Source organism: Oncorhynchus nerka, linkage group LG24 (assembly GCF_034236695.1).
Source record: "Oncorhynchus nerka isolate Pitt River linkage group LG24, Oner_Uvic_2.0, whole genome shotgun sequence".
In the NCBI taxonomy this organism is placed as follows: domain Eukaryota; kingdom Metazoa; phylum Chordata; class Actinopteri; order Salmoniformes; family Salmonidae; genus Oncorhynchus; species Oncorhynchus nerka.
The window spans coordinates 82,692,319-82,706,661 of record NC_088419.1 but is presented as its reverse complement, the minus strand read 5'-3'; the positions used below and the strand labels follow the sequence as shown (position 1 = coordinate 82,706,661).

The 14,343-nt window shown below is 43.7% G+C and overlaps 1 protein-coding gene across 1 annotated transcript in view; it reads left to right on the top strand.

Moving 5' to 3' along the window:
- The window catches only part of raver2 (ribonucleoprotein, PTB-binding 2), a 287,019-nt gene that overhangs the window by 109,818 nt on the left and 162,858 nt on the right, over nucleotides 1-14,343 (top strand). Inside the window, exons 5-6 of the mRNA XM_065009214.1 lie at nucleotides 12,040-12,160; nucleotides 12,918-13,003. Coding sequence (XP_064865286.1) covers nucleotides 12,040-12,160; nucleotides 12,918-13,003 — 207 coding nt within the window. The remainder of the gene's footprint in view (nucleotides 1-12,039; nucleotides 12,161-12,917; nucleotides 13,004-14,343) is intronic.

Genomic DNA, 14,343 nt, shown 5'->3' with positions numbered 1-14,343 from the left:
ATCGCACCTGGAGAAGAGCCCGGGCTGCCCTTCTTCGTGCCTCCGCCAGGACCCAATCCAAGGCTAACCGTCATCGTGCTGCAGCTCCAGTTTACACTCCATGGCTTTCTTCGAAGGACTTGCCTCTGAAAGTGGTTTTGAAAAACTAGCTCCCCGATTCATTGGCCCCTTCGAGATGGATCGTGTCATAAACCCCTCTGCTGTTCATCTAAACCTCCCTGACTCTCTCAAAATTCACCCCACCTTCCATGTATCATTGATCAAACCAGTCTGCTCCAGTTCCTTGTCCCCTCCTGAAGTCCCCCCCCCCCCCCCCCTCGACGACCATCCTGCCTATACGGTCGGGCGGCTTTTGGAAGTGCGCAATTGGGGCCATGGTTGGCAGTATCTGGTGGACTGGGAAGGATATGGGCCTCAGGAGTGTAGCTGGGTGCCCCGTCATCACATTCTGGATCCCTCCCTCTAACATTATTTTTACACCTCGCACCCAGACAAGCTGGATCGTGCGCCAGGTGGCGTCCATAGTCACATAGTCACATCTGCTCCTACTACGCCCTCTGGTGTTCATTCAGTGTCATCCTGACCTGCAGTTCTCCCCCTGTATACTCTCTCTCTCTCTTGGTGTGATTGTGTGGTTGGAGACAGGTGTGCTGGAGTCAGAGCAGATCCCTACCAGCTGCAAATCGTCCCCTAATCAAGACCTCTACATATACTCATTCCTGCCACCTCCACTCTGCCAGATCGTAAACTCTGCTCAGTCAGTCGTTATCCTAGCCTTATGTCAGTTCTCTAGATCCTATTGCCCTGCTGTGCTTGTTTCCCTGCCTTACACCGTTTTGTCCTCTCGTTGCAGTTACCGCTCTGTCTCTGGCTCATGTACCACATCTCACCACCCAACCACCTTGCTCTGGACTTCACTCACCACCACCACCTTGGATTCCCCTCAGGACCTGTTTACCCTGTTCACTCAGTCAACTTCAACCTCACTCTACAACTTCAGCGTTTTCTGCAACTCATCTGAGCTACCCCAGTTCTCCACTCCATATCTCTCTGTGTACAATAAACATTTTGGTTCATTCATCCCTTCTTCCGCATCTGAGTCCACTCTTGGCTTGCCTGTGTTCTCTACACGTAACAATAAAAGCTGAAATAAATCACTCTACTATTATTCTGACATTTCACATTCTTAAAATAAAGTGGTGATCCTAACTGACCTAAGACAGGGAATTTTTACTAGGATTAAATGTCAGAATTTGTAAAAAACTGAGTTTAAATGTATTTGGCACAGCAGAGCAGCCCCAAAACATAACCAAACCTCCATGTTTCACTGTAGGTACGGTGTTCTTTTGTTTGAAAGCTTAATTTTTACCTCTGTGAATATAGAGCCGATGTGACTTGCTAAAAAGCTCCAGTTTTGACTCATCTGTCCAAATGACATTCTCCCAGAGGATTGTGGCTTGTCAATGTGCATTTTAGCAAATTCCAGTCTGGCTTTTTTATGTTTTTCTTTCAAAAGTGGAGTCCTCCTGGGTCTTCTTCCATGGAACCCACTGTCGCTCAAAAAGCGATGGATGGTGCAATCAGAAACTGACGTACCTTCACCTTGGAGTTCAGCTTGTATCTCTTTAGCAGTTATCCTTGGTTCTTTTTCTACCATCCACACTATCCTTCTGTTCAAGCTGGGGTTGATTTTCCCCTTGCGGTCGCGCCCAGGGAGGTTGGCTACAGTTCCATGGACCTTAAACTTCTTCATAATATTTGCAACTGTTGTCACAGGAACATCGAGCTGCTTGGGGATGGTCTTGTAGCCTTGACCTTTACCATGCTTGTCTATTATTTTCTTTCTGATCTCCTCAGACAAATCTCTCCTTTGATTTCTCTGGTCCGTGTTCAGTGTGGTGCACATAATGATACCAAACAGCACAGTGACTACTTTACTCTGGTCCATGTTCAGTGTGGTGCACACAATGATACCCAACAGCACAGTGACTACTTTACTCTGGTCCATGTTCAGTGTGGTGCACACAATGATACCAAACAGCACAGTGACTACTTTACTCTGGTCCATGTTCAGTGTGGTGCAACACAATGATACCAAACAGCACAGTGACTACTTTACTCTGGTCCATGTTCAGTGTGGTGACCACAATGATACCAAACAGCACAGTGACTACTTTACTCTGGTCCATGTTCAGTGTGGTGCACACAATGATACCAAACAGCTCAGTGACTACTTTACTCTGGTCCATGTTCAGTGTGGTGCAACACAATGATACCAAACAGCACAGTGACTACTTTACTCTGGTCCATGTTCAGTGTGGTGCAACACAATGATACCAAACAGCACAGTGACTACTTTACTCTGGTCCATGTTCAGTGTGGTGCACACAATGATACCCAACAGCTCAGTGACTACTTTACTCTGGTCCATGTTCAGTGTGGTGCACACAATGATACCCAACAGCTCAGTGACTACTTTACTCTGGTCCATGTTCAGTGTGGTGCACACAATGATACCAAACAGCACAGTGACTACTTTACTCTGGTCCATGTTCAGTGTGGTGCTCACAATGATACCAAACAGCACAGTGACTACTTTACTCTGGTCCATGTTCAGTGTGGTGCACACAATGATACCAAACAGCTCAGTGACTACTTTACTCTGGTCCATGTTCAGTGTGGTGCAACACAATGATACCAAACAGCACAGTGACTACTTTACTCTGGTCCATGTTCAGTGTGGTGCAACACAATGATACCAAACAGCACAGTGACTACTTTACTCTGGTCCATGTTCAGTGTGGTGCAACACAATGATACCAAACAGCACAGTGACTACTTTACTCTGGTCCATGTTCAGTGTGGTGCACACAATGATACCAAACAGCACAGTGACTACTTTACTCTGGTCCATGTTCAGTGTGGTGCACACAATGATACCAAACAGCACAGCGACTACTTTACTCTGGTCCATGTTCAGTGTGGTGCACACAATGATACCAAACAGCACAGTGACTACTTTACTCTGGTCCATGTTCAGTGTGGTGCACACAATGATACCAAACAGCTCAGTGACTACTTTACTCTGGTCCATGTTCAGTGTGGTGCACACAATGATACCAAACAGCTCAGTGACTACTTTACTCTGGTCCATGTTCAGTGTGGTGCACACAATGATACCAAACAGCACAGTGACTACTTTACTCTGGTCCATGTTCAGTGTGGTGCACACAATGATACCAAACAGCTCAGTGACTACTTTACTCTGGTCCATGTTCAGTGTGGTGCACACAATGATACCAAACAGCACAGTGACTACTTTACTCTGGTCCATGTTCAGTGTGGTGCACACAATGATACCAAACAGCACAGTGACTACTTTACTCTGGTCCATGTTCAGTGTGGTGCACACAATGATACCAAACAGCACAGTGACTACTTTACTCTGGTCCATGTTCAGTGTGGTGCACACAATGATACCAAACAGCACAGTGACTACTTTACTCTGGTCCATGTTCAGTGTGGTGCACACAATGATACCAAACAGCACAGTGACTACTTTACTCTGGTCCATGTTCAGTGTGGTGCACACAATGATACCAAACAGCTCAGTGACTACTTTACTCTGGTCCATGTTCAGTGTGGTGCACACAATGATACCAAACAGCACAGTGACTACTTTACTCTGGTCCATGTTCAGTGTGGTGCACACAATGATACCAAACAGCACAGTGACTACTTTACTCTGGTCCATGTTCAGTGTGGTGCACACAATGATACCAAACAGCACAGTGACTACTTTACTCTGGTCCATGTTCAGTGTGGTGCACACAATGATACCAAACAGCACAGTGACTACTTTACTCTGGTCCATGTTCAGTGTGGTGCACACAATGATACCAAACAGCACAGTGACTACTTTACTCTGGTCCATGTTCAGTGTGGTGCACACAATGATACCAAACAGCACAGTGACTACTTTACTCTGGTCCATGTTCAGTGTGGTGCACACAATGATACCAAACAGCTCAGTGACTACTTTACTCTGGTCCATGTTCAGTGTGGTGCAACACAATGATACCAAACAGCACAGTGACTACTTTACTCTGGTCCATGTTCAGTGTGGTGCACACAATGATACCCAACAGCTCAGTGACTACTTTACTCTGGTCCATGTTCAGTGTGGTGCACACAATGATACCAAACAGCACAGTGACTACTTTACTCTGGTCCATGTTCAGTGTGGTGCACACAATGATACCAAACAGCACAGTGACTACTTTACTCTGGTCCATGTTCAGTGTGGTGCTCACAATGATACCAAACAGCACAGTGACTACTTTACTCTGGTCCATGTTCAGTGTGGTGCACACAATGATACCAAACAGCTCAGTGACTACTTTACTCTGGTCCATGTTCAGTGTGGTGCAACACAATGATACCAAACAGCACAGTGACTACTTTACTCTGGTCCATGTTCAGTGTGGTGCAACACAATGATACCAAACAGCACAGTGACTACTTTACTCTGGTCCATGTTCAGTGTGGTGCAACACAATGATACCAAACAGCACAGTGACTACTTTACTCTGGTCCATGTTCAGTGTGGTGCACACAATGATACCAAACAGCACAGTGACTACTTTACTCTGGTCCATGTTCAGTGTGGTGCACACAATGATACCAAACAGCACAGTGACTACTTTACTCTGGTCCATGTTCAGTGTGGTGCACACAATGATACCAAACAGCTCAGTGACTACTTTATCTGGTCCATGTTCAGTGTGGTGCACACAATGATACCAAACAGCTCAGTGACTACTTTACTCTGGTCCATGTTCAGTGTGGTGCACACAATGATACCAAACAGCTCAGTGACTACTTTTCTGGTCCATGTTCAGTGTGGTACACAATGATACCAAACAGCACAGTGACTACTTTACTCTGGTCCATGTTCAGTGTGGTTGATACCAAACAGCACAGTGACTACTTTACTCTGGTCCATGTTCAGTGTGGTGCACACAATGATACCAAACAGCAGTGACACACTCTGGTCCAATACCAAACAGCTCAGTGACTACTTTACTCTGGTCCATGTTCAGTGTGGTGCACACAATGATACCAAACAGCTCAGTGACTACTTTACTCTGGTCCATGTTCAGTGTGGTGCACACAATGATACCAAACAGCACAGTGACTACTTTACTCTGGTCCATGTTCAGTGTGGTGCACACAATGATACCAAACAGCACAGTGACTACTTTACTCTGGTCCATGTTCAGTGTGGTGCACACAATGATACCAAACAGCTCAGTGACTACTTTACTCTGGTCCATGTTCAGTGTGGTGCACACAATGATACCAAACAGCACAGTGACTACTTTACTCTGGTCCATGTTCAGTGTGGTGCACACAATGATACCAAACAGCTCAGTGACTACTTTACTCTGGTCCATGTTCAGTGTGGTGCACACAATGATACCAAACAGCTCAGTGACTACTTTACTCTGGTCCATGTTCAGTGTGGTGCACACAATGATACCAAACAGCACAGTGACTACTTTACTCTGGTCCATGTTCAGTGTGGTGCACACAATGATACCAAACAGCACAGTGACTACTTTACTCTGGTCCATGTTCAGTGTGGTGCACACAATGATACCAAACAGCTCAGTGACTACTTTACTTTGGTCCATGTTCAGTGTGGTGCACACAATGATACCAAACAGCACAGTGACTACTTTACTCTGGTCCATGTTCAGTGTGGTGCACACAATGATACCCAACAGCTCAGTGACTACTTTACTCTGGTCCATGTTCAGTGTGGTGCACACAATGATACCAAACAGCTCAGTGACTACTTTACTCTGGTCCATGTTCAGTGTGGTGCACACAATGATACCAAACAGCACAGTGACTACTTTACTCTGGTCCATGTTCAGTGTGGGTGCACACAATGATACCAAACAGCTCAGTGACTACTTTACTCTGGTCCATGTTCAGTGTGGTGCACACAATGATACCAAACAGCACAGTGACTACTTTACTCTGGTCCATGTTCAGTGTGGTGCACACAATGATACCAAACAGCACAGTGACTACTTTACTCTGGTCCATGTTCAGTGTGGTGCACACAATGATACCAAACAGCACAGTGACTACTTTACTCTGGTCCATGTTCAGTGTGGTGCACACAATGATACCAAACAGCACAGTGACTACTTTACTCTGGTCCATGTTCAGTGTGGTGCACACAATGATACCAAACAGCTCAGTGACTACTTTACTCTGGTCCATGTTCAGTGTGGTGCACACAATGATACCAAACAGCACAGTGACTACTTTACTCTGGTCCATGTTCAGTGTGGTGCACACAATGATACCAAACAGCACAGTGACTACTTTACTCTGGTCCATGTTCAGTGTGGTGCACACAATGATACCAAACAGCACAGTGACTACTTTACTCTGGTCCATGTTCAGTGTGGTGCAACACAATGATACCAAACAGCACAGTGACTACTTTACTCTGGTCCATGTTCAGTGTGGTGCACACAATGATACCAAACAGCACAGTGACTACTTTACTCTGGTCCATGTTCAGTGTGGTGCACACAATGATACCAAACAGCACAGTGACTACTTTACTCTGGTCCATGTTCAGTGTGGTGCACACAATGATACCAAACAGCTCAGTGACTACTTTACTTTGGTCCATGTTCAGTGTGGTGCACACAATGATACCAAACAGCACAGTGACTACTTTACTCTGGTCCATGTTCAGTGTGGTGCACACAATGATACCCAACAGCTCAGTGACTACTTTACTCTGGTCCATGTTCAGTGTGGTGCACACAATGATACCAAACAGCTCAGTGACTACTTTACTCTGGTCCATGTTCAACAATGATACCAAACAGCACAGTGACTACTTTACTCTGGTCCATGTTCAGTGTGGGTGCACACAATGATACCAAACAGCTCAGTGACTACTTTACTCTGGTCCATGTTCAGTGTGGTGCACACAATGATACCAAACAGCACAGTGACTACTTTACTCTGGTCCATGTTCAGTGTGGTGACAATGATACCAAACAGCACAGTGACTACTTTACTCTGGTCCATGTTCAGTGTGGTGCACACAATGATACCAAACAGCACAGTGACTACTTTACTCTGGTCCATGTTCAGTGTGGTGCACACAATGATACCAAACAGCACAGTGACTACTTTACTCTGGTCCATGTTCAGTGTGGTGCACACAATGATACCAAACAGCTCAGTGACTACTTTACTCTGGTCCATGTTCAGTGTGGTGCACACAATGATACCAAACAGCACAGTGACTACTTTACTCTGGTCCATGTTCAGTGTGGTGCACACAATGATACCAAACAGCACAGTGACTACTTTACTCTGGTCCATGTTCAGTGTGGTGCACACAATGATACCAAACAGCACAGTGACTACTTTACTCTGGTCCATGTTCAGTGTGGTGCAACACAATGATACCAAACAGCTCAGTGACTACTTTACTCTGGTCCATGTTCAGTGTGGTGCACACAATGATACCAAACAGCACAGTGACTACTTTACTCTGGTCCATGTTCAGTGTGGTGCAACACAATGATACCAAACAGCACAGTGACTACTTTACTCCATTTAAATAGGCGGAATGACTGATTACAAGATTGGAGACGTGTGATACTAATTAAAGAAACAAATTAGTTTGAAATATCACTATAATCCAATTATTTATTATATTTTCTAAGGGGTACCAACAAATGTATCCAGGCCATTTTAGAATATCTTTGTAGAATAAGCAATAATTCATCTCTTTTCACAGCTTCTTTGCTTTATTCTATGACAAACCAAATGCATGCAAGTATACATGATAAAAAAGCTTTTAATTTCATCACTTTTCAGGAGGAATGGAGCATTATTTCAATGAGCTGTAAGGGTACCAACAAATTTGAGCACATCTGCATATAGAGAGGGAGAGAGAAAGAGGAAAAGAGAGCGAGAAATATAGAGGGGGGAGAGAGGGAGACAGAGAGATAAATATAGAGAGGAGAATGAGACAGAGGGAGAGAGAGAAATATAAAGAGATAGGGAGAAAGAGAGAGAAATATAGAGGGAGAAAGAGAGAGTGAGAATGAGACACAGAGAGAAAGAGAGAGGGAGAAAGAGAGAGTGAGAATGAGACAGAGAGAGAAATAGAGAGTGAGAATGAGACAGAGAGAGAAATAGAGAGGGAGAGAGAGAAATATAAAGAGAGGGAGATATATATATATATAATTCATATATAGAAAGAGAGAGAGAATTCCACTCCTCTCTATGAAAGATGCGATCAGTGACAGATCACACTGTACCTCGCTCAATACCCAACTAACAGACTCTATAATATACACTATCACTGACAGGCTAAAACACACACACACACTCTCAATCAGAGGCAGTAATACACACTACTCACTCAGCTGAACATGGCTCAAGGCTAGGGGAAATATAATCTGTTTATTGCTATTGTGAATGTCTACTCTGTGAGCCTGTGTATGTGGCTCTGTGATGAGAAGCTCAACCTTGCTGGTGATAGCACTTACACTGAGCAAAAATAGAAATGAAACATGCAACAATTTCAAAGATTTTATGGAGTTACAGTTCATATAAGAAAATCAGTCAATTGAAATAATTTCATTAGTCCCTAATCTATGTATTTCACATGACTGGGAATACAGATATGCATATGTTGGTCACAAATGCCTTTAAAAAAAAGTTGGGGTGTGGATCAGAAAACCAGTCAGTATCAGGTGTGACCACAATTTGCCTCATGCAGTGTGACACATCTCCTTGGCATAGAGTTGATCAGGCTGTTGATTGTGGCCTGTGGAATGTTGACCCACTCCTATTAAATTGCAATGCCAATTTTCTGGATATTGGAGGGAACTGGAACACGCTGTCATACATGTCGATCCAGAGCATCCCAAACATGCTCAATGGGTGATATGTCTGGTGAGTATGCAGGCCATGGAGTTTGTAGCTTCCAGGAATTGTGTACAGATCCTTGCATCATGGGGTCGTGCATTATTATGCTGAAATATGAAGTGATGACGGCAGATGAATGGCACGACAATGGGCCTCAGGATCTCGTCACGGTATCTGTGTGCATTGAAATTGCAATCGATAAAATGTAATTGTGTTAGTTGTCCGTAGTTTATGCCTGCCCATACCATATCCACCGCCACCATAGGGCACTCTGTTCACAATGTTAACATCAGCAAACCGCTCGCCCACACAACGCCATACACGGACGTTACTGTTAAAACCGGGATTCATCCATGAAGAGCACACTTCTCCAGTGTGCCAGTGTTCATCGAAGGTGACAATTTGCCCACTGAAGTCGGTTACGACACCAAACTGCAATCAGGTCAAGACCTTGGTGAGGACGACGAGCATGCAGATGAGCTTACTGAGAAGCTTTCTGACAGTTTGTGCAGAAATTCTTCGGATGTGCAAGCCCACAGTTTCATCAGCTGTCCGGGTGGCTGGTCTCAGACGATCGAACAAGTGAAGAAGCCGGACGAGAAGGTCCTGGGCTTGCGTGGTTACACATGGTCTGCAGTTGTGAGGCTGGTTGGACGCACTGCCAAATTCTCGGCAAAGGAGAAATGCTCACTAACAGGGATGTAAACAAAGAGAGAGGGAGGCTCCACAAGGTGTTGAAAGCGTTCCACTGGGATGCTGGGCCATGTTGACTCCAATGCTTCCCACAGTTGTGTCAAGTTCCTGGATATCCTTTGGGTGGTGGACCATTAATGGTACACATGGGAAACTGTTGAGCATGAAAATCCCAGCAACTTTACAGTTCTTGACACAAACCGGTGTGCCTGCCACCAACTACCATACCCCATTCAAAGGCACTTAAATCTTGTGTCTTTCCCATTCACCCTCTGAATGGCACACATACACAATCCATGTCTCAATTGACTCAGGGCTTAAAAATCCTTCTTTAACCTGTCTCCTCCCTTCATCTACACTGATTGAAGTGCATTTAACAAGTGACATCAATAAGGGATCATAGCTTTCACCTGGAATCACCTGGTCAGTCTATGTTATGGAAAGAGCAGGTGTCCTTAATGTTTTATACACTCAGTGTATATACACTACCGGTCAAAAGTTGTAGAACAACTACTCATTCAAGGTTTTTATTTTATTTTTTACTATTTACATTGTAGAATAACAGTGACGACATCAAAACTATGAAATAACACACATGGAATCATGTAGTAACCAAAAAAGTGTTGAACAAATCTAAATATATTTTGTATTTCAGATTCTTCAAAGTAGCCACTTTTTGCCTTCATGACAGCTTTGTACACTCTTGTCATTCTCTCAAACAGCTTCATGAGGAATCCTTTTCCAACAGTCTTGAAGGAGTTCCCACATATGCTGAGCACTTGTTGGCTGCTTTTCCTTCACTCTGCAGTCCAATTCATCCCAAACCATCTCAATTTGGTTGAGGTTTGGGGATTGTGGATGCCAGGTCATCTGATGCAGCACTCCATCACTCACCTTCTTGGTCAAATAGCCCTTACACAGCCTGGAGGTTGCCGTGGTAGCCATGCTGGTTAAGTGTGCCTTGAATTCTAAATAAATCAGAGACAGTGTAACCAGCAAAGCACCCTCACACCATAATTGTCATGGATCCCACTGGAGCTGTGCCATTACGCACACCTGGTCCCCATTTCAGTGATTGTAATTGTATAAATGTGCCCTTTGGTTTCCATTGGGCTGTCGATTATTGTGTGAGTACCTGTACTGTGTAGTTTTGGCTTTCATGTCGCTTGTATTGCGCAGATGACTACGGGTCTCGTCCCGTGTGGTATTATTGTGAGCTTGTGTATTTATTCGAGGTACTCCTCGCTCTTTTCTTTGGGTTTCAACCCTGTTTTGTATACGTGTTTGTTTGGTCTTCGTCTCCGTGCCTTTACACGGCACGCTGTAATTTGGGTAAATAAAAATCCCCATTACGCATTCCTGCGCCTATCTCCTGATCCATTTATACCAACGTGACAATAATAGCTCCTCCTCCTGCTTTACGGTGGGAAATACACATGCGGAGATCATCCGTTCACCCACACCATGTCTCACAAAGACAAGGCTGTTGGAACCAAAAATAAGACATTTGGACGCCAGAGCAAAGGACAAATTTCCACCGGTCTAATGTCCATTGCTCGTGTTTCTTGACCCAAGCAAGTCTCTTATTCTGATTGGTGTACTTTAGTTGTGGTTTCTTTGCAGAAATTCGACCAAGAAGGCCTGATTCACACAGTCTCCTCTGAACAGTTGATGTTGAGATGCGTCTGTTACTTGAACTCTGTGAAGCATTTATTTGGCTGCATTTTCTGAGGCTGGTAACTCTAATGAACTTATCCTCTGCGGCAGGTAACTCTGGGTCTTCCTTTCCTGTGGCGGTCCTCATGAGAGTCAGTTTCATCATAGCGCTTGATGGTTTTTGTGACTGCACTTGAAGAAAGTCTTGACATTATCCGGATTGACTGACCTTCATGTAATGATGGATTGTCGTTTCTCTGCTTATTTGAGTCTTTTTGCCATAAAATGGACTTGGTCTTTTACCAAATAGGGCTGTATATCTTCTGTATACCCTCCCTTGTCACAACACAACTGATTGGCTCAGTAAACACATTATTAAAGAAATTCCACAAATGTACTTTTAACAAGGCACACTTGTTAATTGAAATGCATTCCAGGTGACCACCTCATGAAGCTTGTTGAGAGAATGCCAAGAGTGTGCAAAGCTGTCATTAAGGCAAATGGTGGCTACTTGAAGAATCTGAAATATAAAATAGGTGACCATAAATATTTCACTGTAACGTCTACTACACCTGTTGTTTTCGGGGCATATGACTAATAAAATTTGATTTGATTTGTTCTAAAACTTTTGACTGGTAATGTATATACTGTATATAGCAAGCTATGCTAATCTTTCCCTTTTGTTTGTGTGTGTGTGTATTGCAGATGTTGAGTAATAAGAAGGGCTTACTGCCGGAGCCCAACTTGGCCCAGCTGCTGAACAGCATGACCAACCCAGCAGCCCTACAGGTCCTCATGAGGCCTTACCACACTGGCAAACGAGGAGGTCAGACACACACACACAGACTGGACTCCCTTATTTACAGGACTACTGTAAATTAAATAGAGAAACAACTTACTTTCTAACGTTTATTGGGTTGTACAGATTAGATTGTTTCATTTTTATCCGTCTCATCCTCTCTGTGCCCCTAGAATGATAGAAATGGCTTTCGATTAGCGTATCCTGTCTTATCAATTCTAAGCACGTTGCTTTTTGATGAATGCTTAATCATTTATTATAATGAACTTGTGCTCAGACTACATCAGAACAGAGGAGGGCAGGCAGGCAGGAAGGAGTGAAGGCTGAGGGCTGGCTCTTAAAAGAGGAGCACGCACAATTAGACTAAGTCTAAAATTAGCCCCTGATTAAATGTTAAACTTTCTACCTATTCGGGAGGAAGCTACCATTAGCTTTGACGCATACATTTATTATGAGTAGGTTGTGGATGTCTGGAGCTATTACTGAGATGATTATCTGGCTGCTGTGTGCTATGCTCTGTCACATACAGCCTGGGGAAGTCTAAATGCCAACACATAGTAAAGAGGTATTTTCAATCTATCGAACTTACTTCCATTGTCTCCTAAGAGTGGCTGAATATTTTCCCCACATTCCGTTTGTTCATTCATTCATGCACCTTGGTTGGTTGGTCTGTGAGGACACCACAGTATGCCTTTCCCTTGTCACTGTGTCTCAGTCAAGTTTCATACCCCTGTTATACAATACACTGACCATGCCTGCTTCCTCCCTCTCTCTCTGTCTCCAGGGAAGTTTGGGCGGCCTCCTAGCCTGTCTCCATTCCTCAGACCCCCCCTCACAGCAGCCCTGTTCCAACTGGGGAAGGTACAGCAGGTAAGAATACTGTGCAGTGTGTGAGAGTGTGTGTGTGGGAGTGTGTGTGCATATGTGTGTGTGTGTACAGGACTGGTTCACAGGGAATGGAGAGATGAGTGTGTGTGTGTGTATCTGTTTGATGACGTGTGTTGCAGGATGTTCTAAATGTGTGTACTGTTAGTGTGTTCTAAATGTCTGTGTACTGTTACAGCGTGTTCGAAATATGTGTACTATTACAGCGTGTTCTAAATGAGTGTACTGTTACAGCGTGTTCTAAATGTGTGTACTGTTACAGTGTGTTCTAAATGTGTGTACTATTACAGCGTGTTCTAAATGAGTGTACTATTACAGCGTATTCTAAATGTGTGTACTATTACAGCGTGTTCTAAATGTGTGTACTATTACAGCGTGTTCTAAATGTGTGTACTGTTACAGCGTGTTCTAAATGTGTGTACTATTACAGCGTGTTCTAAATGTGTGTACTATTACAGCGTGTTCTAAATGTGTGTACTGTTACAGCGTGTTCTAAATGTGTGTACTATTACAGCGTGTTCTAAATGTGTGTACTGTTACAGCGTGTTCTAAATGTGTGTCCTGTTACAGCGTGTTCTAAATGTGTGTACTATTACAGCGTGTTCTAAATATGTGTACTGTTACAGCGTGTTCTAAATGAGTGTACTATTACAGCGTGTTCTAAATGTGTGTACTGTTACAGCGTGTTCTAAATGTGTGTACTATTACAGCGTGTTCTAAATGTGTGTACTGTTACAGCGTGTTCTAAATGTGTGTACTATTACAGCGTGTTCTAAATGTGTGTACTATTACAGCGTGTTCTAAATGTGTGTACTGTTACAGCGTGTTCTAAATGTGTGTACTGTTACAGCGTGTTCGAAATGTGTGTACTAGTACAGCGTGTTCTAAATGTGTGTACTATTACAGCGTGTTCTAAATGTGTGTACTATTACAGCGTGTTCTAAATGTGTGTACTGTTACAGCGTGTTCTAAATGTGTGTACTGTTACAGCGTGTTCTAAATGTGTGTACTATTACAGCGTGTTCTAAATATGTGTACTGTTACAGCGTGTTCTAAATGTGTGTACTGTTACAGCGTGTTCTAAATGTGTGTACTGTTACAGCGTGTTCTAAATATGTGTACTGTTACAGCGTGTTCTAAATGTGTGTACTGTTACAGCGTGTTCTAAATGTGTGTACTGTTACAGCGTGTTCTAAATATGTGTACTGTTACAGCGTGTTCTAAATGAGTGTACTGTTACAGCGTGTTCTAAATGTGTGTACTGTTACAGCGTGTTCTAAATGTGTGTACTGTTACAGCGTGTTCTAAATGTGTGTACTGTTACA